Raw genomic sequence first — 22,897 nt, forward strand, 5'->3', positions numbered from 1 at the left:
TTACTTCCGCGTCCCGGTCACTCACCCTTGCTTAAGCACCCTAGCATCGCTCGCTTGCCTAGTGTAGCCTACAGTCAACACAGTCACACCTTTCTTTCCTTGTCAATCCGTCGCGACACTACGATTCCATACGATGAAACTCACACACCTCATCTCTATCGCCGGTCTCTTTGTCCTTGGCGCGACTGAAGCTTTGCGCAATGACACCAATGTCAAGAGAGAGACTCCTGAGTGCCGCTGGCATCGCCGCAGCCTGAACGCCAGAGGTGACGAGGACGACGAGGACGACTTTTGTTTCGGTCTACAACCTGCCGACGATGCGCTCTGGCATGCAGCAAAATGCAAGGGTGTAAAAATGTTGTTCGGGACCACCCAAAACGCACCGGAAGCTGCACGATTCGTGATTCCCATCAATTCTCCCTGGGACGGCGAAATGAGGAACGAACTTGCTACGTGGGGTTGGAACGATTGGGTTGCGGATCCCGATACAGAGTGCAACGCCGATTTCCTCAAGACTGTCCTCCAAAACCTCGGAACCACTACAGGCAGCCACCTCTACGGCGGACCAAACTATTGCTTCTCAGTAAAACATTGCGACAGTGATGCTATTGAGAGGGATGAACACGGAAACCTGCCCCCTAAAAACGACCAGTACTATGACGTCAATGGTCGATTATACAGGGTGAGTTCATATCTCGAGTCCCGACACGGTCTCGCAACCTCCTGCTAACTCAACCGATCGCAATTCAGGCCACAGCCGGTTTTGCTACCGCTTTCGTCAATCCAGATATAGGCGCGCTATTCTTTCTTCGACGTGGCTCTCCCGCATTCGAAGCCCGCAACTTATGGGGTCTAGAGGATCAGCATACAGTCCCACTAGATGAGTTGCCGGCTCTGCGTATGAGTTCTGATCTAGCATGGGCATTTTGGAGGCGAGCGAGTGGCGACAAGCTCTGGAACATCAAGTTGATAGGATCTTTGACAGTCGTCAATTCCGAAACGGAAAAGATTATCGACAGGGCGATGAAGAGAACCGCGTTGGACGAGATTCCAGTCTGGCCGGGGGTCGACTACCTGTACAACACTGACAGCTATCTGGCTATCTTGGGTACGTGCTGTTCGTTTCTTCCCTATACTTACCCATGTGAAGCTTTGCATATTTCTATTATGACACGAAACTGATCAGAACTACGCGATAGGATCCCCCAACGGCAGGGCAGTCGGATATTTCCTCGCTCAACACAAGAGCCAACTAGGTGGCAACCGCTGGGTCCGCGTGATTCGCGTTTTTCGCGCAAACGCAGGATCATCGGCACCCCATATTTTCTTCTATATCGAACCCGCGCCCTACCCACCACCGCAGGTACCGGATGATCCACTCGATGTTCTTATACCGCCACCAGCGCAAGCGGTAGAAGTGGCCAAGAGAAGTTCCGGTGAAAAGAACATTGTGAAACAGCATGTGCTCCGGGCGAAGTTGTAAGAGTGCGATCTTCCGTATACGACTTGGGCCAGATTACACCGACTCACAGATATATATGCTTGGGTTGTGCCATAAGCTTATCCAAATGCTTCTCCAAGTTGATTGATGACTGCGTCTTTCACTCTTAGAATTGCCACGCTAACGCTTCTGACTCTTGCTGCTTACTTTCAATGAATCTTTCACTCAGATTGCAAACACTCCGAGTGCCACTCGCATTATTTCGGGTGCGCGCACGTCGCGTTACCGGAACTGATGCCCTTCACTCAATAGACTCGCTTACATCTCTCATGTACTCTCTCACCGCAGCGCCTACCACCTTACACTGATCTACAGCATGAAAGTCCACCTACTTCCATGTCTCACCGCGCTCCTAGATCTCATCGTGGGTGAGGCTCTATCACCCTATATCAACGAGACGTCAGTCGATTCCTCGAGTCTGGTCATTGAAGATGGCCATAGCCTACTCAAAAGAGCACCCATCGCGCCGGCCAGCGACTTCCTCTGGCAGACGGCCGGTTGCCGAGGCCAGAAACTTCAGCTCATGGACACCCTCAATCCACAGGAGGCCCAGCGATTTGGTACCCCTTTGAACAGTCCATGGACTGGCACTCTAGTCAATGAGCTCGCGCAGTGGGGCTATTTAGACAACAGCGAGAACCGTGACATCAAAGACGAGTGCGACTTCACCATGAAGCCGATGTTTGAAACCGCACTGAAGGCTCTCGGAATCAGCGCGAGAAGTGCACCGGATGGGGGACCTAACAAGTGTTTCTCCTACGTCCACAGAGACAGCCCCGCAGTCCAGCGCTTGCCAAACGGCCAGCTGCCAGCCAGAAACCAACAGCAGTACGTTGCAAATGGAAGGAGCTACAGAGTCACGGGCGCATTTCACACCATCGGTATCAACGCGCAAGACGGCGTCATCCACATGATCAACCGCCGGTCAGCCCAATCTGCGGCCAAACAATTATGGGGCGTAGCCCAGGCTCCACGAGACCAGCTACCCGCTCTCACTTCGAGTTCAGACATCGCCTGGGGTCTATGGGAAAGGATGAGCCCCGGGAACCTCGCCAACATCAACTACATCATCTCCCACAGGATCACCAACGAAGATACACGCGCCATCATCACGCGCGCTTTGGAAGGCCGAGAGGCGCGACCTTGGCCCGGAGAGGTATTTGAAGCTGGCATGGCTGCGGAATACTGGACTTTGTTAGGTAAGTTTCACACGGTCTCTTGTTTGCAGGATGTTACACAGTGCTGATGTATGACTTCTAGGATCACCGAATGGAATTGCCGCAGGATACCTGCTCGGACAACATAAACCTCAGTTTGGTCACAACAGATATGTGTCGGCTATACATGTTTTCCAGGGCGCGCCAGGAAGTCCTTTTATGGGGGTGCCAGCGTTGCCGTATCTGTGCTTCGTTGTTAAGATGGCGCCGTATCCTCCGCCACCTCCTCCGCAGGAGATCCAGATGCGAGACGTTATACTGGATGAGCCTATTACTATCGATGAGGATGAGGATCGAGTCGTGGAGCGGTCTGAAGACGGGAGGAGCATTGTGAGAAGTCATAAAATCTTTTCGAAGTCGTGATAGAGATAGAGAAAGTTGGAATGAGGAGGGCAAAAGTTCCATGATGTTTTCTCGCAGACAAATTCGATTTTGAAATGTATACATACATTGATTGCTTTTGATGAGGAGCTGATGGCTACTTCGAGAAAAGGACCGCTATGTGCTAATGATTACGTATTGATGGTTTATATTAATGTTGTAAAGCAGTCTAATCGTTTCCTTCATGTATACGAAACCATCTACTCCAAGCGCAGCACCAAACAGTGGCCTCCGTATAGCTAACTTCAGCGACCTGCAAGAACCACATGACGTCTTACAAGGCTTGTCCCATCACTATCCCCATCAACAAGGGTCGACTCCACCAATCCAGTGCCCTTATCCTTGCCCTTGTCCTTGTCTTCCGGCTCCGACATGTCCGGCGGTGGCGAGGGCACATCGTTAACATAAAAGAGAATATTCCTCATTGGGTTTTCCTTATCGGTCAGGAAGACGTTGATCTTGGAGATGTACTTGTTTTTGCCCAATTGGCGCTTATGTTGCGCAAGAAAGTAACCTGCGGCTCGGCCGTTGGCGGAACCTATTGAGAGATCTTGTCAGTAATTGAGAGAATAACGCCACGATGTCAGAGGAAGACACTCACCGATGATCGCCAGTCCTTCCTCCGACTTTGGATCAATCTCCGTTCCTGGCCATTTTTTCGGCTCTTTGATGTCCTGTTTAGCGAGGGCTCTATCGATGATAGATTGAGTCTCTTTGTTCGAGATGTACAGGCTGAAAATCTTGCGGATGTCACCGAGGTTATCTTTACCGCGTATCTTATTCCAGAGGCCCCATGCGAAGTCAGAGCTGGCGCGCAGTTCGGGTAGCTCAGAGGTTTGTGGGGTGTATTTCCAGAGCATCTTTGCGGTTTCGAAGGGACTACTGCGCGAGACGAAGGAGAGTACGCCCGCCTTGGGATTGACGCCAAACGTGTACGTGGAACATGTGCACTGTACTCTATATCAGTCACCCCCGTAATTTGCTATGATGTTCGGCTTAGCAGGCTGATGCGCAAATCCAACTTACCCGCTGCCTCTTGCCCGATGGATCAAGATAGTATTGTTTGTCGATTGGCAACATCCGATGATCCGGGTCATCCAGGTAGAAGGGATCTTTTGGATCAAAGAGAACGGCCGGACTGTTGTAGTGGAAGGCGCTGAAACACTGATTGTCCCCTCCGTCGTCGAGCGACTTATCGCTGATGCTGAGAGCTTTGAAAGCGGTTGTCATCCCTTGGTGACCGAAGGCGCACCAAGAGTCCTCGTCCGTCCACAGATCCCAGGCCTAAAATGACGATGTACGAAGTCAGTGTATGTCTCACACGCGGTTCGTACATGAGAGATTTTACCCAGGTCAAGCCCTCTTTCTCGAGGTTGCCGTCCCAAGGGCTGTTTAGCGGATCGATGTAACGTGTGCCTTGGTTGCCATCTCTAGTCATCGCGAGGAAGAGTTTCTGGCCTCGACATACCGCCTTTTCATACTCTTCATCACTGATTGCCGAGGTATGGACGAGGAAGCCGGGGTCCGCGGGGTTAAAGGCAGCAAAGTCGATTGGAATGGCGTTCCTCCTGGAAATGTGAAGGGCTGAGATGTTCAAGAGAGGCCCGCGTGGCGGAAGAAGACCCTCACTTGCGACAACAGCGACCAATCCCATCCACGACAAAATATTAAATGTCTTCATCGCTGCGGAAAAGGAAAAGCGCGGTAGTGTATGACTAGTTGAGGCTCAGCGATGGATTGGTTCGCGAAAGCGGAGGAGCAGATGAACAAGCAGTTCCGGCGGCCGGTTGGGAGGTGAAGAGCTTGCAGCCTGTATCTAATCGTTGCGCAAGGTGCACGAGCGGTCGAAAGTGTAGAGCTGGAGGCCTGACCCACACTGCGTTATAGGCGTACTGGGAAAAAGGTTTTAGTTGTAAGCGACTCCACTGTCGTTCCATTTCACTCAACAGCACGTAGTGCTACTGCGACCGAGACGTAGTGAAGGCGTCACCTGCTCAGCACTGACACTGGCCTTGCACCCTCGATCTTCGGAATCTAGAAACCCATGGGCGTGTCTGCCGCTTCTCCCGCGCGTACAGCGATGTTGCCTGTCGCCGTGGGTCTGAGAACAGTCTGGGTATCGTGAATAGCATGAAGCCGAGAGGTCATAGCTGCAAGCCTTTCCTGGCCTTCGTTCCACAACCTGTGGTTGCCTCATCTTTACACGTTGAACCATGTCTCTTTGAGCTCTGTTTCTGCAACCATGCTCATCGACAGAATTCCGTCGATGTTGATTAGTATTGCTTTGCGATGTTGTTGTGCGGGCGTTCGTTGTAGATGCGATAGAAGATGCGTGCCATCATTACCTGCATAAGCTGGATTGTACATAATCAACTATGGGGACACGCAATGTAAACTGGTTTATCGCGAAAGCGAGCCATCAATGCCGCTCAACATGCTGACAAAGAGATGGTTGACGGATGATGAGCTCCTTTCTGGTGCAATGGTACACGATGTTAACAGACGCGCCTGAATTAATCCCGTTTAACAATGATCGAAGCTCGTGGCGTTGTAGCATGGAAATGTAGCTGGGATAACTGTATCGAGTTAAAAGTAGCCGTTGAATAATATATGGAGCGGCGCATTCCACAGCCATTGTCGTGGGTGTGGATGGTTAAGCTGGACGCGTCGACGCGTCGTTCGGCCCGGCGTGAGGCGGGATGACTGATTAGTCAGCGCGAAACAGTCTGTTGGGGCAGGTAAGCCGGGTGTTTGCTGCAGCTGCGCGTCACCACTATCGACAACTTCCATACATTCATCGTCGGATGCTTCATGCTCCCAGTCTCTTGTCGAGAAGTAGTTTATCCTGCGACAGCTCATCGTGCAGACGCGCATGCGGATGACCCTCGAGTACAGCCCGTTCCGTCCTCCCTCGACCCTTTTGCCGCTTCATCGTTCATCCGCATCTATCTTGTCTGACTTCTACTCCATCACCACTCACAGTTACAGTCTCACGCGAACAACATGCTCTACGAGGCCACTCCGTCCATCCGCGCTCCTTTTGAGTAACTTCGGTTCCTTCAATGCCTCGCATAGCTGAGGTCTCTCAGATACTGAATATCCCCATTGTGCGAGCTCATAAGCCATGTTACCGTCCCATGGACTGCTGATAGGGTCCAGGAACTCATTGGCGTGTGGGGCCGGCCATACCATAGCCTGGACGAGTCGCCCACCACGACAGGCCCAATGCCACCATTCTTCTGGTGTGGCTAGTCTTTGAGCAGCTGCACCGTTGTTGACAATGAGGAATATCAGAAAGAAGGCAAGGAAAAGCCTCATCTGGAAAGACTTCGCTGGTGGATACCGAGACACTGAGATTGACGATTTGAGAGAAGGAACAGATGCAATTCGACTTCCAGATTCACCGAACTGTCTACTTCGCGGATAATGAGGGAGAAGGTCGCCTTGGTCGTGCATGATGGCAACAGCTAGTGCTGTCATATAGCGCTCTTGAAGTACACCGCCGAGGGCAATCCGAGCGATATCGCGCTTGAATCGGCGCATCGGAACACCGCGAGCGTCAGCTTGGTGACCGATAGTACGGAACAATCGCTTTGAAGCTAAAGATATGCCATGACCCTCAACAATCAGGATACGAGCGCTTCTGACAAGAGGTAAGTCAGCTGAGAATCCAATGCTCAATGTATCACTATCATATTGTGGGTACCCCCCACCAGAGTGTTTGAAAGTTGTGTACGGCTGTCTTCCAGTGCAGTGGGGACGGCCAGGCCGACCATGGATGCCGCCAATCAAGATACCATTCCAGTTTCCCTGGCCGAGTACTACGCCCTTTCTTTCTAGTGTTAGAGTGCTCAGTCCACTGGCTGTTTGATGAACAAACAAATATGCTGGCGGTGAAAGATCATGATTGTCACTACGTGCGTTCGGCGTACGCGCGTCATCGTGAAGATGTGGAAGGTCTTCTCGCATTCTTTTCGTTGAATGAGACCTGCTATACGATCGTGACTGCGGTTATATCATCTATGAGCTCCTTGTGGGCGCACTGTCACAGCCCCACAAGCCAGTGGACACGGTGGCGGGAGCGTGACACATGCTTCGGTATACCATCGTCTTGACTTTAAAAAATTCGTATTATCATAACATTATCGATCAGGTAAAGATTCGACGACCTTTGGATGCCCGGGCAAGCATGTCGTGTAGTCGTTCTTAACTTTTCCCAATACAGTAGTCCGTGGTGCGTACTCTTGGGGAAGGTTTGCCGAACCCCGCATTACCGTGTACACACACGCGTCTAGCCAGCGCCCGCATCGAGACGACTCCGACGAGCAATTGAAATTGCTTATAAGCAGTAATAAGTTACTATGTTCTTTCAGACGAGTGAGCAATATCCATCTTCTGACATATTTACATTATGAATGGCCATACGGAACCGAGCAAGCGCCAATGCTTCGATGTGCCTGCCAAAATGAAGGCACTACAGTAAGATGCTCGACGCGAAACGTACGATTAGATCATTGCTAAGTGATTCAAGATATTCAGGACCTGAGAAGTTTGCAGTTGAGACCATCGACGTTCCAACAATTGGTGACGATGATGTTCTTGTGCGGCACGCTATTTATCACCCCACGATGCTTGATGCACTAACTCGCGAAAGGTCAAGATTTCAGCCTGCGGTGTATGCGGAACAGTAAGTAGAAGAGGATGAGAATATCTTTGAAGAATACATCTTACTGACGGCATTGAAGGATTTGCATTACCAGTAAGCTTCGGATGCGAAAAACTTGTGGGCATGTACTGACTCGGCATGTTCATCTCTGCAGTAAAGGCGAGTTTCTAGCCAAGGTGAGATCATTGGGAAAGCTACGTATCGAACTGCACTAACATGCTCGAAGTACCCTCTGATACCAGGTACGAGCGATCGTTCAGCCCTAAATACACCTTACTCATCACTACAGGCCACGAAGCAGCAGGCACCGTCGCCGCTATCGGCAAGAATGTCAGGAACGTCGCGGTCGGTGACCGTGTAGCAGCCGATGCCTTACAGCCATGCCTCAACTGCTTCTATTGCATTCGCAGGAAGACCCAACTCTGCGAAAACGTCATCGGTTATGGCGGTAATGTACCCGGCGGCATGGCAGAGTACTGTAGGTACCCAGCCCGGATGGTATTCCCTATCGGAGACCTTCCGGATCTGGAAGCTGTCTTGATCGAACCCGCCGCATGCGCAGCGCATGGTATTGAGAGAATGCAGATGGAAGTCGGAAGCAGGGTCTTACTTTTCGGATGCGGGCCAACTGGTATACTGTTAGCTCAATTGATCAAGATGAATGGCGCTGCTCATGTATGCAAATCCTTCTAACATTGCAATCCGAACTAACATCGTCTAGTTGACCATCGCCTCAAAAGGCGGCCCGAAACTCGATCTTGCACGCGAACTCAACATTGCTGACTCCTACATTACCATATCCGACGGCAATCCCGGGGATGATATGGCTGCTCTCTCGGCCGACAACCTCTACGGGTTCGATATCGTTGTGGAAGCAACTGGCGCACCCACAGTTCTCGAAAAGGCCATCGAGTACGTACGGAAAGGTGGAAAGCTAGTCGTGTATGGCGTATATGACGAGAACGTGAAGATTGCTTGGTCGCCCTTCCGAATCTGGGAGAATGAGATTACGATATTGGCTAGCTTCTGCAGCATGGGTCACATACCGCACGTATTGGAGTATGTAAATGCTGGGAGATTGAAGTTGGGCGGCATTGCGAACAAGACGTATAGAATTGAGCAGTGGGAAGAGTGTCTGGATGCGGTGAGGAAGCAGGAGGTTGTTAAAGCTGCTATTGTGTTCACTTGATACGAATCGTGATAGTAAGCAATTGGATAAAGACCTCAAAGCATTGCATGCAACATTTCTTCAGATGGTATGGAGGAGAGTTGTTTATAGATGATCGTAACGCTACTTAGATTACGACTAAGTGGCTTTAGTATAATTTGAGTACATCTTTGTGTGAAAATCGCTTTTCGCCAGATCGACGGCCCGCTTCGTAGCCTCATTGAGGTCCTCCTTCGGAAGTCTCAAATCCTCGTTACTCAGCTTATGATCCCTCTCGAACAAACCTGCCTCATCGATGAAGTACCTCGTGTACAAAGCTGTCGCAAAAGACATGCGATCACCCATCATCATCCGCTCCCTAGCGGTGGCCAAACGCTGCTTCAATGGCTCCGACGTAATTTTCCAGTCTCTCTCAGTGGTGCCGGTTACTTTCTGTACCGCCTCAAACATCTCGCGCTGGTTGAGAGCAAAAGACGATACGAAGATCATGCTGTTGCGGTACTGCCCCAGTGTCAGTCCGTTGCCATCAGATGCCGATACTGGCAGAGATAGCAAATTCGCTACAGCCAGTCCAGTCTGGGGCCATGTGCAGGCATTCATCCGCTGCTTTCCATCGTCAAAGTACACGATCTCTCGTTTCGGTATGTCGATGCCGTAGTAACCGCCGCTGAGAGAGTACTCGTACCAGAAGCCGGAGGTCACGCCTATCCACGAGGAAACTCCGAGCGACTCGATGAGTTTGCGAGCGATCGTCTTGCCAGGCCCGATGGTTTCGTTTTGGATCTCTTCCGTGTTGTACATGCCGAACTCATTTGGTAAAATCCACGGCACGCCAGCTTGAGCTGCTCCACGAATGAGCTTCTCTTGCGCATTACCACCGAAGACGCTCATTGTGATGACGAGTGCATCTTGTCCGGTCAAGGCTTTGACTATGGTGTCTGGACTGTCGTAGTCGATGCGTGCGACGCTGACGCCGGATGGGAAGGTGGCCTTGGACTCCGCACGCGTGACGGCGGTGACGTTGAAATGGTTCTTTGCAAGGAGGGCTGAGGTGATATATGAACCGACATTGCCATTGGCACCGACTACAGCGATGTTCTTGAGTTTGGATAGCAATGCCATATTGCTAGGTGTGAGAACGAAGGGGTTCTGTGATTATTGGTAGAGTGAGGACCACAGAAGCGTGTCAGATTGTCACCTTAACACTTGGGAGTGACTTCCTTCTATACACCTCTTGAGGTACATTAGGAAAGATCAATGTTGGGAGACATACGGTCGGTATTCGGTCGTAACCTTCTAACTCCGCCCATGCATAGACAAGGAGGTGCTCCTATGCTGCAACCAGTGTAGCTCGATGAGCCAATACACACAATGTCGACTGGTAACACTGATGGAGCCTTGTTCAGGCCTCCAGATCCATACAGGGCAAGCTAAGTATGCACCGAAGTCCGATCGCTGACATGATATGTCCGAGCTGGAGAGGCATTAAAGCGCGAGCACCGAAGTGTGTGGTGATGTCATTCACAGATTCGGTTAGCGGTTGTGGTTAGCGCCCGGGAGCCCATCTCCACATCCGCGGTCAACGATCTCCGCGCATGGAAGACGCGTCAAAAGAAGGGGTGACGAACGTCCTCCCGACTTCCCGTCATACGAGTTCACCCCAACCAAGTCAAATGTTATGCAATGCTCGTTCCGTCTCCGTCGTTTTTCTGGAGACGAATGCCACGCCGTTTAAGTGTGGCCGCCTAAAGGAAGCAGCTCAACTGCAGGCGTTCGCCAATCATGTGTGTCTTGCACAGCCCCTCCACAAGGGGACGAAAGTCTCAGGCCAACCTGATTCTCTCCAGCAATCGCGACAGCATTGTCTCGACAACGACGCAGAGCCTGCGACATGCCGGCTATTCCGAACTACCAGTACCGACCACTCGTGGAAGATGACAACTCGCGCTTCATACAGTTGTATCCAGCGGCGCAGTTCGACGATCCCATACGAGTAGATCTCGTTGAGCGGGCGTACGATGTCTCGAATACTAATGGTCCGGCCGGTTACGAAGCTTTATCCTATACCTGGGGCTCAGATGTGGATTCCGCTTACATCTTCGTTGCGCAAAACTCTCGCTTGCTTGTCCGTCGCAATGTCACCCAAATCTTGAGGTATCTGAGAGACGGTATTGCCCCGGGATGTACTGCCCGAACCCTGTGGATAGACGCTATATGCATTAATCAAGCGGACAATGACGAGAAAGGAAAGCAAGTTACCATGATGGGGAAAATCTACGCATGTGCTACGAGTGTGCTGATCTGGACTGGACAACCCGGAAGCGATTTGCAAGCGCTAAAGGTCGGGCCTCCGAACAAGTACTTCTTCACTGGGGAGGACGACGACATCACTCGTGCAATGAAGTTCCTCGAAACCGGATGGTTTTCGAGGCGCTGGGTAGTCCAAGAGGTTATGCATGCACGCGAAGCCTACATTATCTCCGGTAATGGTACAATGCAGTGGCATCAATTACGTTCCCTTATCAAAATCCTTGAGAAAGCAACTGTCTACAAAGCGTTGACGCCGCACATTATTGCAATGTTGCACCACTTGAGCAATCTCACCGCAGCACGAAACACAGACTCAGAGGACTCGTCTCCATGCAGCGAAAATACTACTGGTCCCCGAACGGATGATACCGTAGCTCACGCAGAGAGTATGGCGACACTCTTGACACGGTACTCTGTTACCGAATGTGCAGATGGCCGCGACAGGATATACGCACTGAGAAGTCTCAGTTCGACCTCCATTCCAGTTGACTATGAAGTATCAACGAATGAGCTATATTCTCGTTTGAGCCAGAACGAAGTGGTCCGATATCCAATGGCCATCATGAGCTGTGCTGGGGCCTTCGGTGTATTCGCAGCCTCTTGGATCCCGGACTGGAGATTGCCCATGCGACACAGCCCTTTTCAGTCTTCTCTCAAGATGCAATACCCGACATTGCCAGGAGAAGGGGTATTGGTTAGCGTTACGAAAACTTTGCTCACGATACGAGCCACCTTTGCTGGCGTCATCAGCAGTGTTGTAGATCTTCCAGGTTACCACCCAAGTCGCAATTACGAACGAGAAGACCAGACCCTGTACAAATGGGGCCATTATTTCGCCCAATATCACAAAATCGCGATGTCGGAGCTGAAATTGATGGATGAAGTGGTCTTCTGTTGTACTCTGAGAGCGATACTTATTGAAGATCTGGCGAACTCTCAACCCTCTTCCTATGTACAAGAGTCACCATTACTCGGTGAAGAGATAATCCGCTGTTGGCCCGAAAAGTACAACACGCACACACCTCAAGATGAAGCGATGCTAGTGAAAGCAAGAGACATGGGACTCATTCACACAAGGAGAGGCCGCTCATGCTTCTTTACCGACGCAGGGCAGTTCGGGTTAGGACCGGACTCAATACAAGTTGGCGATTGCGTTGTGAGCATGCCAGGGTGCGACTCCATGATGGCACTGCGTCCGGTCAAGATTGAGCAGAATATCGAGCCGATGCATGGAGACATCGGATCATCTCAGTATCCAGCTATGACGGTTGTCGGTGACTGCTGGATACCTGAACTTATCAAAGCTAATAGACAAGATGCTACATCTAATCTTCGCACATTCCACATCGTGTAAAAGGAAAAGGCCTTGCAGTTTGTGTGCGTACTTTTCTTGACGGGAGTCCTGCACTAGCTAACAAAGACGCAGCGGTGATAACATGCTCATTTCAGAAGCGCCATCATTCATCCCCCGTATATGAAACGAAGCCACCTTAGCGAGCCTCTCGTTCATCACCAACCACTTGGTCGCCCGCTTCCTCAACATACTCCTCGCCCTCACGATATTCGGTTTCATCGTCCATGGCTTCCGCGTTCCCCGCATTTCCCTGCGGTCTCGCCCGACGTGGTCGACTGACAAACATCGCCCCTCTTTGCGGTGTGTATGGATTATTTGGCGCTCGAGTAATCACAGGTGTGCGATGTGGCCCATTCCGTATCGGCACTGGCCATACGTCTCTTGCACGCGCCTCACACCCTGGTTGGTCCCTACACATGCCCATCAAACCTACACCTTGCCTTCCCTCATCACGCGGAGGCGGACGAGTATAACCCATAGGCGCGGGCTCTCGGTATTCGAAACCACCATAACCTTGACCCATTCCACCAAAATGTTGGTTGAGATGATGATTGTGCTGGAACTGCTGGGGCCTTGGAGCTGGCGCGGTTGTATAGTACTCATCCTCAGAAGGTGTATTCCAAGCCGAAGCGGCAAACGGATCGGGCCGTCTTGGACGTTCGTATGCATGATAACGCGGTCCTGATCGGGCTGCAGGCATTCCAAGCGGGGCTGGTGAAGTAATCAATGTACTGAGGCCTGCCATCTTCTTTGCCCAGGAATGCACAACATCCAGTTCACGAAGGAAGTTGTGGAGCTCGGATTGCTCGATGAGGACGTATGTTGACCGCATGTTGGATGATGTTGTCTTAAGAGCTTTAGGAAAGTACATAAATATAGTGAAACCTTCTGCTCGGGCTGATTGCAGTGAGACGAAAGGACTTCTTATATACACGTCCAAAAAAATGCGCTGGTCTAAAATGCTGCGCTCGTAGGCCACGTCTACTGATTGTGTACTCTGGGAGTGAAAACAAATGCATCGCTGAGTGTTTGGCGAGCATGCGGAATTTGTTTGGCATTGCATATTAGAGCTGTTCGCTACATTGCACTATACAGTCATGATCAACACGCATACTCGCTAAAACTCGCGAAGCCATTATCTAACAGACTCATTCGATCATCGCAAGTACCTAATACAGCTGCACCACGCCATATCCTCCCATGTCACTCAACCACTCCATCCATTCCAACGCCTACGCCTACCTTCCCTCCCACTCTCTCATCTCAACTGACTCTCCCATATCACAAAAAACCTGAAAACCAATACAACCACAACAGGCAGCCAAAAAGCTATCAAACGCCTATCCACATTCGAAAACCGCGTCACATGCTCTACATCATGTAGCTGATTTGGATGTAGATAATCCTGGGTAAACACTAGCATGCGCGAGATGATATAGTAGGAAATAGAACCAGCAAGGCTGATCGCGAACGCGACTTCAAGCAAAGAGAGGGTGATTACGAGAGGCAGGAGAAAGAGGGGTGGTTGGGCGCGTTGGTTGGGCATTGTGCTAAATAGAGCACGATAGTTTCAGATAATGTTAGTCAATCTGCGGAAGACGAGGATGGAACACACGGCAGAACAAGATGTGATGGATGTTTTATCAAGTATTTCCTAGTCTATTTGCTCCTCCCCGGTTTCTGTGTTGATGATAGCGCCCTTTACATCAAGCGGCCGCGGTGATAATGTTGATGATGATGAACATGCAACTCCGTTCGCGTCGCTTAGCCGCAAAGCTGCAAACGCTACTAACGATGATGCAGCCCGTGAAATGTGTGATGGTAATGTCGTCGAACGCAGAAGTAAACGCAAAAGAGAAGAATGAAGGAAAATGAAGAAAAGAAAACGCCGTGCTTTGTTCCTCCGTGAACTGTTTCCGCACAGTGTGGTATCGTAATGCGATTGACCAAATGCCTTGCTGTGTTCTTCTGTGAACCGCTTCCACCCAGTGTGGTAATGTGAAGCAGATAATCAAACGCCGTATGCAAAGAGTAAAAGTGTATCCAGACGCCAGTCGAGATATCCTGTGGCCAAACACCGAGTGCAAAGACCGCGAGGTATCCAGACACCGATCGGGATGTCCTGTAGTCAAACGCCAGTAGTATGAGAGAGGTGTGTCGGCCTGCTATGAGGGTGTCCAAGCATGCCTCGACCGGATATGGTGCTGTAGTTTCAGGACTAGTTGTCGGAGGTGTATGATTTCGCAGGTGAATAGCCGGGGTAAGGGCCAGCATTCTGCATCTGCCAGAGCAACTCCGCAGATTGCTCGCTCATATGAGCTTCTTCCTCATCCTGCTTGGATGCCAGGTAGCTTGTGAGCTCAGACGTGAGCCTCTGCTCGTCTGGACCCTTTGTGTCGTCGGTGACCGTAGCCTGGCGGCGCAAGTTGAGCTCATAGGGGTAGTTCGCCATGAACTCCTGGGTCGCGGTTCCGTTCTCAATGTCTGCCATCGTGACGCCCATATGCTGAGATTGGGGAACAGGTGGTTGCGCTACATGCTGTTTGATGGCTACCTCAGCGCGAGGCGCTGTCTGCTCAGCCTGGGTGAGATTGACGACCTCTTTGGCGGCAGTGCCTGAAATGGGAGTCGGAAGGGCCTTTCGGGGACGGCCTCGAGGCTTCTTGGGCTGCTGCTCTGTAGCTGGCTGTGAAACCTTGGCTGCCTTGGTGGCAGGAGCTGCCTCACTGTCGTCAGAACGAGGTCGCTTCAGCTGAGGCGCCGGCTGTGTTTGCTGAATACGTTGCGGCTGCGGCTCCTGATGTTGCTGTACTTCTGGAGATTGCTGCATACGCTGAGGCTGTTGCGCGAGCTGTTGCGGCTTCGACACCTGCTGTAGCTGCCCGGCTAGTTGATGCTGCTGCGTTTGTTGCATTCTCTGCTGATGCAGCTGCTGCGCAGTTTGCATCTTCTGATTGTAGACATTGCGAATGTGCTGCTTTTGCTGCAGTTCCGGCACCTGTCTAAATCGTTGCGACTGCTCAGGACTAAGCGAGTTGAGGAATTGCTGCACGAAGTTGTTGAAGTGTGCCTGTTGTACTGCCTGTTCCTTTGCCTGTTGTTGTGCCAGATGCTGCTCGTGCGCCTTCTGAATCAACTGCCGTTCACGTTGCACTAGCGCGTTTTTGACGATCTCGTGTTGCTTCTTGCTAGGTAACTGGTTGAACTGCTGCTTTGCCTGCGGGCTCAACCTTTGAAAGTAGTCGGTTGCAAACACAAGGAACTTGCGGTGCTGGCGCGCCTGAATCTCCTCGCGACGGGGAGATTGAGCTTGCATAGTGGTCGAGCGCGGCTGCGATAGAGTCGACATCGCCTGACGGTGCATGTACTCGGCCATCATCTGCGGACTCATCTGCTGGCGCGTCTGAGTCTCGTCGCGGGTGGCAGAGCTCGCTTGCATACTGTTCGAGCGCGGCTGTGACAGAGCCGACATCGCCTGGCGTTGCGTATACTCAGCCATCATCTGCGGGCTCCTCTTAGGGGTCGGCAACTGCGCTTGAAGAGGAAAGACCATCGACGGATCGTACGGTGACTGAGTCTGATGGCGACCGAGTGCGCCCTGTGGTGTTTGCGGGCTGCTGACATAGCTATTCACCGAATCGCGCCTGGCGCTGTCGTCGTTTGCCGCCATGGTGGGCGACTGTTGTAGGCGGAAAGGGTGAAAGAAGTGGGTGACAGAGATGCAAGTTGAGGGTGAAAATACTCAAATTGTGGGTTGTGATGGCCAAAGCAGTGGGTTGTGAGTGTTCAAGATGAAGGTAAATGACAAGTTGGGGGGAGCCAGACTCTACACTGCCTCTGTGTGCGCATTACCAGGCTTACATAACCGAGCGGAGCGATAGATATTGCGAGAACAGGTGACTCAAGAGGCCGACCGGCCACAATAGAAGCGAAAGGACAAGTGAGAGTGAGAGAGAATAGCAATGGCTGTGCTGCTACTGGCTGCCCGATAGTCGTCGACCATGGATTCAGGGTCCAACGGCCAAGTTCCTTGACTTCGATATCCAATGAGTTTGACAGCGTACGGAAAGTTGGAGAAATAATTAGTCGCAAAGAGACCTACATAAACGGTTTTGCAAGACTCGCGGTGCCAACGATATCGATGTTGAGCTAGTATGCGGGAAGGTGAGTGGGGGAGCACAGGCCCCGAAGTGACTAGAGGGAACTGCGCGGGGGTTCGCCCAGGGACGGATAGCAATGCAGGCACGTTTGTCAGTACATGCTGTACCGAATCCAAGGGTCTTAACAAGTGGGTAGCTCTTGCACATCATTCCAATATTCTTGTACCTTTGCTAGTGCGCCAAAAAGCCACAAAGATGCCGCGATGTTTTACACACGCCTGCAGCCCCCAAAGCGCCCAAAATAGGTAAATCAAACAAAGTGTGCTCGCCCCGCCCTGTGTGACAGTGATCAATATGACATCTTCAGACTTCTAGTCCGAACCATGGTTGGACCCGAGTCTTGAACGTGAACCAGCGTCTATACGTAGCCTGCCAACACGCGTCAGCCTACAGTGCCCCAAACTCCTCCCATGCTGAGAGAGCTGTCATATAATACCTTTCCTGGCGCCCTGGAAAAAGAAGCGGACAATGAAGACCTGCAGTCCTGCCATAGTCATGATCAAGCCCGACTCCATCAAACTGAAGTTGAATATCCTCTTCTCGGTGCTCTTGACGGTGCTGAAGTTGCGGTTCTCGCGCGTGCGGAAGTACTTCTGGTTGCGGGAGATGGTAGAGAGTTGCGCAGAGAGCTTGAGGATGGATTCTTCGAGGACCGAGGTCTGCTCGGGGGATGAGCCCTGCTTGGATGGGATTTTGGCGCGGGCGGCTTCGTTCTCAACCTGTAAGAATACGGAGTCAGCGTTATGTTTCGGCGGCGTCTGGAGAAATGGGGCGAGCTGGTACGTACGGCGATCTCGAAATCAACCATCTTCTCGGCGAAAGTGCTCATCTCATTGTTGAAGCAGAAGCGGTATTCGCCCACGTCAAGCGCTGTGAAGACAAAATCGCCCTGTCGCTCCTTGGTGCCGTCGAGAATGACTTTGTCTGTGGGGCCGACAACCGAGTAGTCGACATCGAAAGAGCCTCCGGATTGCACCTGTTCACACGCTCGTCAGCTCGATTGTCTTGGGCTCCTACTGCTACTGTATAACTAAGTGGCTTTAAACAGCGGAAAAGCAATTGCGCATAGATCTTCCGATCGAGACACATACTGCAAAGTAGAAGGCCAGCTTGGTCCCCTTGTTCTCAACAGTCGCGAAGAAGCATGCTTTCTCGTGTGCTTCTAATCGGTAGGTGAGGGCGGTGGCATACACAGCTGTAGTATATGCCAGCAATGCGCTGAAGAGGGTGAGGAGTGACCGCATCGTGTTCGTTGGCGTGGACGACTGCGTTTGTTGATGCGTGCTCGTGTGCTGGAAGTTACAGCTGTCGACATCGAACGTCGGCGCTAGTTTTTGCCGACGCACCGCATGCAGGGAGGGAAGCCGCGGGGAACTAGCCACCAGCCAATGAAGATCAAGGCGGCCGCGGACAGGTAGCGCGAAATGCAGATCCTCGACGCGTAGTCAAGTTACACTCGTGACATGAAAGCAGAATGATGATATCTTTGAGACTAATCTACATTGCTTACTTACTGATCCAGAATGGTACGCCGTGATCATTCGCCCGACGCCTGCGCCAACCTCCCCACACACACTACTCCACCTATGCAATACTTGCGATATTTCAAGCTCCATTGCGCCATGTATGTTGGAGTGTGCGCAACCAACGCTTTATTGCCACTCCCTATGAAATGCTGGCAAAACTTCGCGGGCAATCTCATGCCAATTGTGCCCGTACCGAGTTATGTCGCGCACCGTGCTTTTCTTCGTATCTTACACAATTATTGTGCTTCTTCAACGGATGAAGATGGAATCAGTCTTCCCCCAAAGCGTCTTTGTCTTCGCGGGGTGCTCAAGACCAAGTGATACGTCATCACGCGTGCCTACCAAGTCCCAAAGTACTTCATCTGTGACGTCGTCAGTGGTGCAATATCACCATTACTAAAAGTAGCTTACCGTCATCGATTGGCTCAGGTTTTGCGTATTGACCCTTGCCGACAAGAGAGAACTTGATCTTGTCCAATTGCTTTCCCTTGATCTTGGTGAAGTCTGAAAGTCGCTGTTTTGTTTCGCTGAAAGGCTCACCCTGATGTATGTTAGTGCAAATGAAAGAGGGATGCTGATGGCAGCGCGTACCTCTTTCAACGCAAACTGGAACGGGATGCCGTGTGCCTTCGATGGCTCCCTGTCAAAGTGGAAGACCGAAATCTTCTTCGATGCGTCGTCTTCGGGGTAAGGCGCAGCGAAGATTGATGTGTAGTCGTATAGGCTCATGACCGAGTGATCTGGCGGGAGGACCCTGTGGAACTTATTCACGTGTGCCTCGTAAACCCGCACCTTCTGCATCACTTCGTCGTTGATGCCTGCTTTCTTTTGCAGCGCTTCAAGGAGATCCGCAACTTGGGCGTTCTTGGGTACCATCAAAACGTGCTCCTCCTGTATCACGTTAGTTCGAAGTAACAAAAATGACTGGGTTCAACTAACCTCTTTGCTGAGACCCTCAGGGAGCCAGATCACCTTGACAGGCTTCCTCAGCTCTAACTCCTTCAGACTCATATCCAAGACCTCGTAAAACATGGCATCGTTTCGCTGATTTGCGCTTGCCGAATAGTTGTATGGGCCAGGGAAGAGGATGTTGTTCAGAGTTGACGTGGGGTTGTACTTGACAGCGTTCTTAGGCTTGCCAGCAGTGCTAACCGTCGAGAAGCGGATATAGCTAGAGTCGGTTTTGAGGAATTCGGCTACCTTGCTGGAGAATTGGTCGTACGCCATCTTTTTGCTGAGAGTCAAGGAAAACGTGGGTAAATCTGTATCTGGCAGCTTAGGCACAAACTCGATGCTAACTCTGTTCAGGAGGTAGTCGTAAAATTCCTTTGCATCAGTGTAGCCTCCCGCAGTGGTTATTTGGGCGGTCTCCTTGTCGTTCAGTACGCGCTGGACTGTGATGATGTCGCCATCTTGTATCTCCGAGGCTGCCAGCGTAATCTTTGGCTTCATCGCTTCGATCATGTTCTGTTTGATCTCCTCGGAAAGCTTGATCTGCGTACCCGCCGGCCAGCCTAGCATCTTCGTGATTGCCGGAGTTAGATCAGAAACCTTGTCTTGGAAACCGGCGTAGAACGTGCCCACACCGAATAGACTCTGCTCGTTTGCGTCAAAGTGCTTCAAGAAGATCATCAATGGGCGGTTGTTAGCCTGACCCTTGAGGTCCACTAGCTTCTCGCCGAACACAGCCGCGCCGCTTTCATCGCGTTCTTGGGCTTTCTCGATCCACATTCTGAACTGCGACTGCTTCGTGCCATGCTTGCTGGCAGCCTCTTCGACGGTCATCTCCGGGAATTCGAGGGCGGTATCGGGGCGGATGGTGCCGTTTTGCCTATTAACCATCGACCATGGCCGCAACATGTCAGCTTCAGTTCCTAGATCTTGAGCAACCGTGACCGCAAAGTCGGCCATCGTCGTGCTTCGGAGAACGCGGTAGATCCTTGGGCTAGCAGGTGTCTCTGCGTCGCTTTTCCATGGGACGATGTCAAATCCTTGGTGGGCCTTGAACTGTTCATCTGACGCGACTGCAACGTCCATGTAGAGATGAGCTTCTTCGCGTTCTTTCTTCCTGCGCTCAAACAACGCACGTTCTTCGGCCAGTCGTTCCGCCAAATGCTTCGGTGGTTCTACGGCCTTGCTGTCTATGAGAACTTGATCAAGCCTCGTCTCCCTGATGTATACCAACATGTAGGCGCTCATTGAGCGTTTTGCAGACCAGGCCCTGGTGTAGGGATTACGTTGGCCAGTGTTCCCGTTGGCCTGGGCGTAGTCACCACCAAAGTTTTCTTCCAGCGCCTCGCGTATTGTCGCTCTGGTCACACGGTCGTCGTCGAATTTGTAATAGTGGCCGTCTTTCGTTGGTTTCAGGAAAGCGTAATAGTGGCCAGCGTTGAGATCACCGCTGTGAACCAAGACGCCGTGGAGGTGGTATATCCAGGATTCGGATCGATCGGCTCCCTCGGAGAGATATGGCGCGGCGTCCCAGACTTCGGGAAATTCGTAACGGTCGTTCACCTTCATCATGGCATCGCGCGTAAAGTCGTATTCGAAGCGCTTGAGCTGGAGATGTAGCACCGGCGGAAAACTTTCGAAGATGACACCCTTCTTAGCGTCTTGCAATCCAAAACCCTCTGCAAAATACTTGTTTTCGCCATCCATGGTCTCCACCTGCACGTAGTCTTTGAAGCTGTCGTCCAGGTTCTTGTTCCCGCTCACGTTCAATTGTATGTCCCAGAAATCCTCAACCCTGGACGATTCGTAGTCGACGTTGATACATGATATGTAGGTCTTCATCTTACCAACGAACATGTTGGTCAAGGCACCCTCGGCTTCAGTGCCCTTCATCCTCTCATCGAGCTTGTCCATGAGCACACGGGACAATTCCTGTACGTCCTGCTGTTCGAAAATCTGCTTCGAGTCCCAACCAAATGAGTGTGTCAGCTCTGTGGTTCCTACGGCGTTGTTTGATGTTTGGAGAAGGTAGAAGAGTCGTTGTAGGGCGTAGGCGCTATTCGAGCGATCGGCTTCCTCCGCAGTCGGGATCTGGTAAACAGCCTGGAGGAGTCAGCTGTAGTTCTGTGTGTTGAATTTCGTGGCATACCTGGCGGAAAGCATTGGTAAAGAAAAGCGACTGCAAGAGCGAGTTCAAATAGCATGTTGCGCCTTGGTTCTTCAACCCGACCATGCCAGTCTCTTTCTTGGAATCGTAGCTTTACAAGTCAGAAAACAGCATCGGCAAGACTCAATGTCCGTGAAACTCACTTGATGAAGTTGTGCCATAACACTCCGGTGGGGTCTTTGAGCACTCTTATGTATGCAGTTACATTGGCCGCGTTGTCTTCTACCATTGGCCGTCCCCGGTCCTCCCAGGAATTGCTGAAGAGCTTTCTGAGCTCTGCAAAGCGTGTGAAGCCCCAGTCGCCTTCGTCGGCAGTAAAGCGGTGGTGTGCAGTGTGTGTGGTGAATATGGTAGGGTCCTTGGGGTTCCAGAGTACAAGCATGAACTCGACACATGCATACCAATCCTCTGGCATTTGCTTCTCTTCATAGGCCTGTTCTAGGTAGAAAGATGCAAAGTCGACATTGTTGCCGTACGGGAAAAATAGTATCCGCCAGGGATGACCGCCGCACTCGAAGATTGGGCCATGTTCACGTCGTGTGAGCTGGCGCCAGTCCCTGATCTCCCATGTGTTATATACTTCGGCCTCGGTCTCGTATTCCGGGTTCTTGGGCATGTGTCTCTTCATAAAGGCATCGTACTCGTCGGCGCGGGGCTCGGGGTCGGCGTCGACCTCGTCCATTTGGTCGTCTGCGTCGGGCGTGATTATGGCCACGTCGGCCTTCTCGTCGTACTCGTGGTCCACGAGCATGTCGCTTTCGATCTGGGTGGGTGAGTGGGTCAGCGTGGCCGCGTCTGGCGAGAACCTGGCGAAGGCGCAAGCTTACCTGATCCATGGCGGCGTCGTCTTTCCGGCAGGTGCGGATGGAAGCGGGGGCAGATTGTGAGAAGGAGATCCAGAAATCGGTCGCGAGGGCAGTCACGACTGGGTGCGCTCGACACTAAAAGGTGAAAACGGAAGCTGCGCGCCTGTCGCCTAGAGAAAGGAAGGTACGGGTGGGCAGCACTTGCGCGGGCGGGATGCGGGTAAGGATAGGTTCCTCGCTAAAGGTGGCGTCAGTGGAGATATGACGATCGGATTATTGTCGTCTTGAAAACTCCAACATCGAGCATGTGCAAGGGGGAGGTGGACAGTGAGGGCGCACAAAGACAAAAGCTGGGAGCAGCTCTCGAGGCTCAGAACAGCAGCTCTCTTTCGACGGATGCAGCCTTGGCGCTCGATATAGTGGAGTGCGTCAAAGCAAAGCCGCGGCCTAGGTACGTCATTCGTCCAACATCACATACTGGCAAGCGACATGCCACGCGCATATTGCGAGCTACAAACCTTCACCCAGCATGTTTGCCATCATGCGTGATATGACTGGTGGTGCCATGAAATGCGCGTCCCTCTGCTTTTGCGACCAATAGTTAGAGGTTGTGAGTGAAATTCCCAAAAGTTGCGCCGGTGAGCGGAGCCCGCCGTCACATGCCCCGTATTTTGCTACAGCTCCCTCAGC

At 51.7% G+C, this 22,897-nt stretch overlaps 11 protein-coding genes across 11 annotated transcripts; 5 read left to right on the forward strand and 6 right to left on the reverse strand.

The window, feature by feature from the left end:
* Positions 1 to 133: 133 nt before the first annotated feature.
* BKA58DRAFT_445908 (uncharacterized protein) lies at positions 134 to 1,645 on the forward strand (the record flags this gene model as incomplete). Its single annotated transcript, XM_046174164.1, has 3 exons — positions 134 to 682; positions 751 to 1,108; positions 1,200 to 1,645. The coding sequence occupies 3 exons, from the start codon at positions 134 to 136 to the stop codon at positions 1,481 to 1,483; spliced, it is 1,191 nt and encodes a 396-aa protein (XP_046030548.1). The 3' UTR covers positions 1,484 to 1,645.
* Positions 1,646 to 1,817: 172 nt separating this feature from the next.
* BKA58DRAFT_445911 (uncharacterized protein) lies at positions 1,818 to 3,135 on the forward strand (the record flags this gene model as incomplete). The annotated part of the gene is made up of 2 exons (XM_046174165.1): positions 1,818 to 2,700; positions 2,762 to 3,135. 2 exons carry the CDS (start codon positions 1,818 to 1,820, stop codon positions 3,079 to 3,081), a joined length of 1,203 nt encoding a protein of 400 aa, XP_046030549.1. The 3' UTR covers positions 3,082 to 3,135.
* A 108-nt stretch (positions 3,136 to 3,243) lies between these two features.
* BKA58DRAFT_415808 (uncharacterized protein) lies at positions 3,244 to 4,780 on the reverse strand (the record flags this gene model as incomplete). Its single annotated transcript, XM_046172570.1, has 4 exons — positions 3,244 to 3,637; positions 3,701 to 4,049; positions 4,126 to 4,383; positions 4,421 to 4,780. 4 exons carry the CDS (start codon positions 4,778 to 4,780, stop codon positions 3,345 to 3,347), a joined length of 1,260 nt encoding a protein of 419 aa, XP_046030550.1. The 3' UTR covers positions 3,244 to 3,344.
* Positions 4,781 to 5,869: 1,089 nt separating this feature from the next.
* BKA58DRAFT_371966 (uncharacterized protein) lies at positions 5,870 to 7,243 on the reverse strand. Its single transcript, XM_046169081.1, has one exon. It carries the CDS (start codon positions 7,066 to 7,068, stop codon positions 6,082 to 6,084), a length of 987 nt encoding a protein of 328 aa, XP_046030551.1. The 5' UTR covers positions 7,069 to 7,243; the 3' UTR covers positions 5,870 to 6,081.
* Positions 7,244 to 7,394: 151 nt separating this feature from the next.
* Positions 7,395 to 9,071, forward strand: BKA58DRAFT_371968 (L-threonine 3-dehydrogenase). The gene is made up of 8 exons (XM_046169082.1): positions 7,395 to 7,578; positions 7,631 to 7,700; positions 7,754 to 7,786; positions 7,845 to 7,858; positions 7,920 to 7,941; positions 7,992 to 8,007; positions 8,055 to 8,440; positions 8,487 to 9,071. Exons 1-8 carry the CDS (start codon positions 7,511 to 7,513, stop codon positions 8,952 to 8,954), a joined length of 1,077 nt encoding a protein of 358 aa, XP_046030552.1. The 5' UTR covers positions 7,395 to 7,510; the 3' UTR covers positions 8,955 to 9,071.
* Positions 9,072 to 10,380, reverse strand: BKA58DRAFT_327783 (uncharacterized protein; the record flags this gene model as incomplete). The annotated part of the gene is made up of 1 exon (XM_046168114.1): positions 9,072 to 10,380. Exon 1 carries the CDS (start codon positions 10,053 to 10,055, stop codon positions 9,072 to 9,074), a length of 984 nt encoding a protein of 327 aa, XP_046030553.1. The 5' UTR covers positions 10,056 to 10,380.
* Positions 10,381 to 10,531: 151 nt separating this feature from the next.
* On the forward strand, positions 10,532 to 12,690 carry BKA58DRAFT_6346 (heterokaryon incompatibility protein-domain-containing protein). Its single transcript, XM_046175657.1, has 2 exons — positions 10,532 to 12,620; positions 12,670 to 12,690. The coding sequence occupies exon 1, from the start codon at positions 10,825 to 10,827 to the stop codon at positions 12,595 to 12,597; it is 1,773 nt and encodes a 590-aa protein (XP_046030554.1). The 5' UTR covers positions 10,532 to 10,824; the 3' UTR covers positions 12,598 to 12,620; positions 12,670 to 12,690.
* On the reverse strand, positions 12,691 to 13,608 carry BKA58DRAFT_6347 (uncharacterized protein). Its single transcript, XM_046175658.1, has one exon. The coding sequence runs from the start codon at positions 13,466 to 13,468 to the stop codon at positions 12,734 to 12,736; it is 735 nt and encodes a 244-aa protein (XP_046030555.1). The 5' UTR covers positions 13,469 to 13,608; the 3' UTR covers positions 12,691 to 12,733.
* A 1,514-nt stretch (positions 13,609 to 15,122) lies between these two features.
* Positions 15,123 to 15,767, forward strand: BKA58DRAFT_371976 (uncharacterized protein). The gene has a single exon (XM_046169083.1). It carries the CDS (start codon positions 15,491 to 15,493, stop codon positions 15,752 to 15,754), a length of 264 nt encoding a protein of 87 aa, XP_046030556.1. The 5' UTR covers positions 15,123 to 15,490; the 3' UTR covers positions 15,755 to 15,767.
* Positions 15,768 to 17,182: 1,415 nt separating this feature from the next.
* BKA58DRAFT_407111 (endosomal cargo receptor) lies at positions 17,183 to 18,001 on the reverse strand (the record flags this gene model as incomplete). Its single annotated transcript, XM_046172007.1, has 3 exons — positions 17,183 to 17,476; positions 17,545 to 17,733; positions 17,849 to 18,001. 3 exons carry the CDS (start codon positions 17,999 to 18,001, stop codon positions 17,183 to 17,185), a joined length of 636 nt encoding a protein of 211 aa, XP_046030557.1.
* Positions 18,002 to 18,222: 221 nt separating this feature from the next.
* On the reverse strand, positions 18,223 to 22,623 carry BKA58DRAFT_463738 (uncharacterized protein). Its single transcript, XM_046174885.1, has 7 exons — positions 22,229 to 22,623; positions 21,545 to 22,164; positions 21,384 to 21,492; positions 19,223 to 21,337; positions 18,875 to 19,174; positions 18,695 to 18,824; positions 18,223 to 18,645 (listed from the first exon to the last, which is right to left on the reverse strand). The coding sequence occupies exons 1-7, from the start codon at positions 22,235 to 22,237 to the stop codon at positions 18,533 to 18,535; spliced, it is 3,396 nt and encodes a 1,131-aa protein (XP_046030558.1). The 5' UTR covers positions 22,238 to 22,623; the 3' UTR covers positions 18,223 to 18,532.
* Between the last annotated feature and the right edge of the window lie 274 nt (positions 22,624 to 22,897).

This window comes from Alternaria rosae, assembly GCF_020736505.1.
Source record: "Alternaria rosae strain MPI-PUGE-AT-0040 chromosome Unknown BKA58scaffold_1, whole genome shotgun sequence".
Lineage (NCBI taxonomy): Eukaryota > Fungi > Ascomycota > Dothideomycetes > Pleosporales > Pleosporaceae > Alternaria > Alternaria rosae.

Excerpts from the sequence above, each read along its gene's own strand:
- BKA58DRAFT_371966 (XM_046169081.1), bottom strand. The coding sequence starts at position 7,068 with ATGCGAGAAGACCTTCCACATCTTCACGATGACGCGCGTACGCCGAAC.
- BKA58DRAFT_371968 (XM_046169082.1), top strand. The coding sequence starts at position 7,511 with ATGAATGGCCATACGGAACCGAGCAAGCGCCAATGCTTCGATGTGCCT. Across the intron at positions 7,701-7,753 it reads TTGGTGACGATGATGTTCTT|GTCAAGATTTCAGCCTGCGG; the intron begins GTGCGGCACGCT and ends AACTCGCGAAAG. Across the intron at positions 8,441-8,486 it reads AGATGAATGGCGCTGCTCAT|TTGACCATCGCCTCAAAAGG; the intron begins GTATGCAAATCC and ends AACATCGTCTAG.
- BKA58DRAFT_6346 (XM_046175657.1), top strand. The coding sequence starts at position 10,825 with ATGCCGGCTATTCCGAACTACCAGTACCGACCACTCGTGGAAGATGAC.
- BKA58DRAFT_6347 (XM_046175658.1), bottom strand. The coding sequence starts at position 13,468 with ATGTACTTTCCTAAAGCTCTTAAGACAACATCATCCAACATGCGGTCA.
- BKA58DRAFT_371976 (XM_046169083.1), top strand. The coding sequence starts at position 15,491 with ATGCTGCTGCGTTTGTTGCATTCTCTGCTGATGCAGCTGCTGCGCAGT.
- BKA58DRAFT_463738 (XM_046174885.1), bottom strand. Across the intron at positions 21,338-21,383 it reads TTACCAATGCTTTCCGCCAG|GCTGTTTACCAGATCCCGAC; the intron begins GTATGCCACGAA and ends TGACTCCTCCAG. Across the intron at positions 19,175-19,222 it reads CTGAGGGTCTCAGCAAAGAG|GAGGAGCACGTTTTGATGGT; the intron begins GTTAGTTGAACC and ends AACGTGATACAG.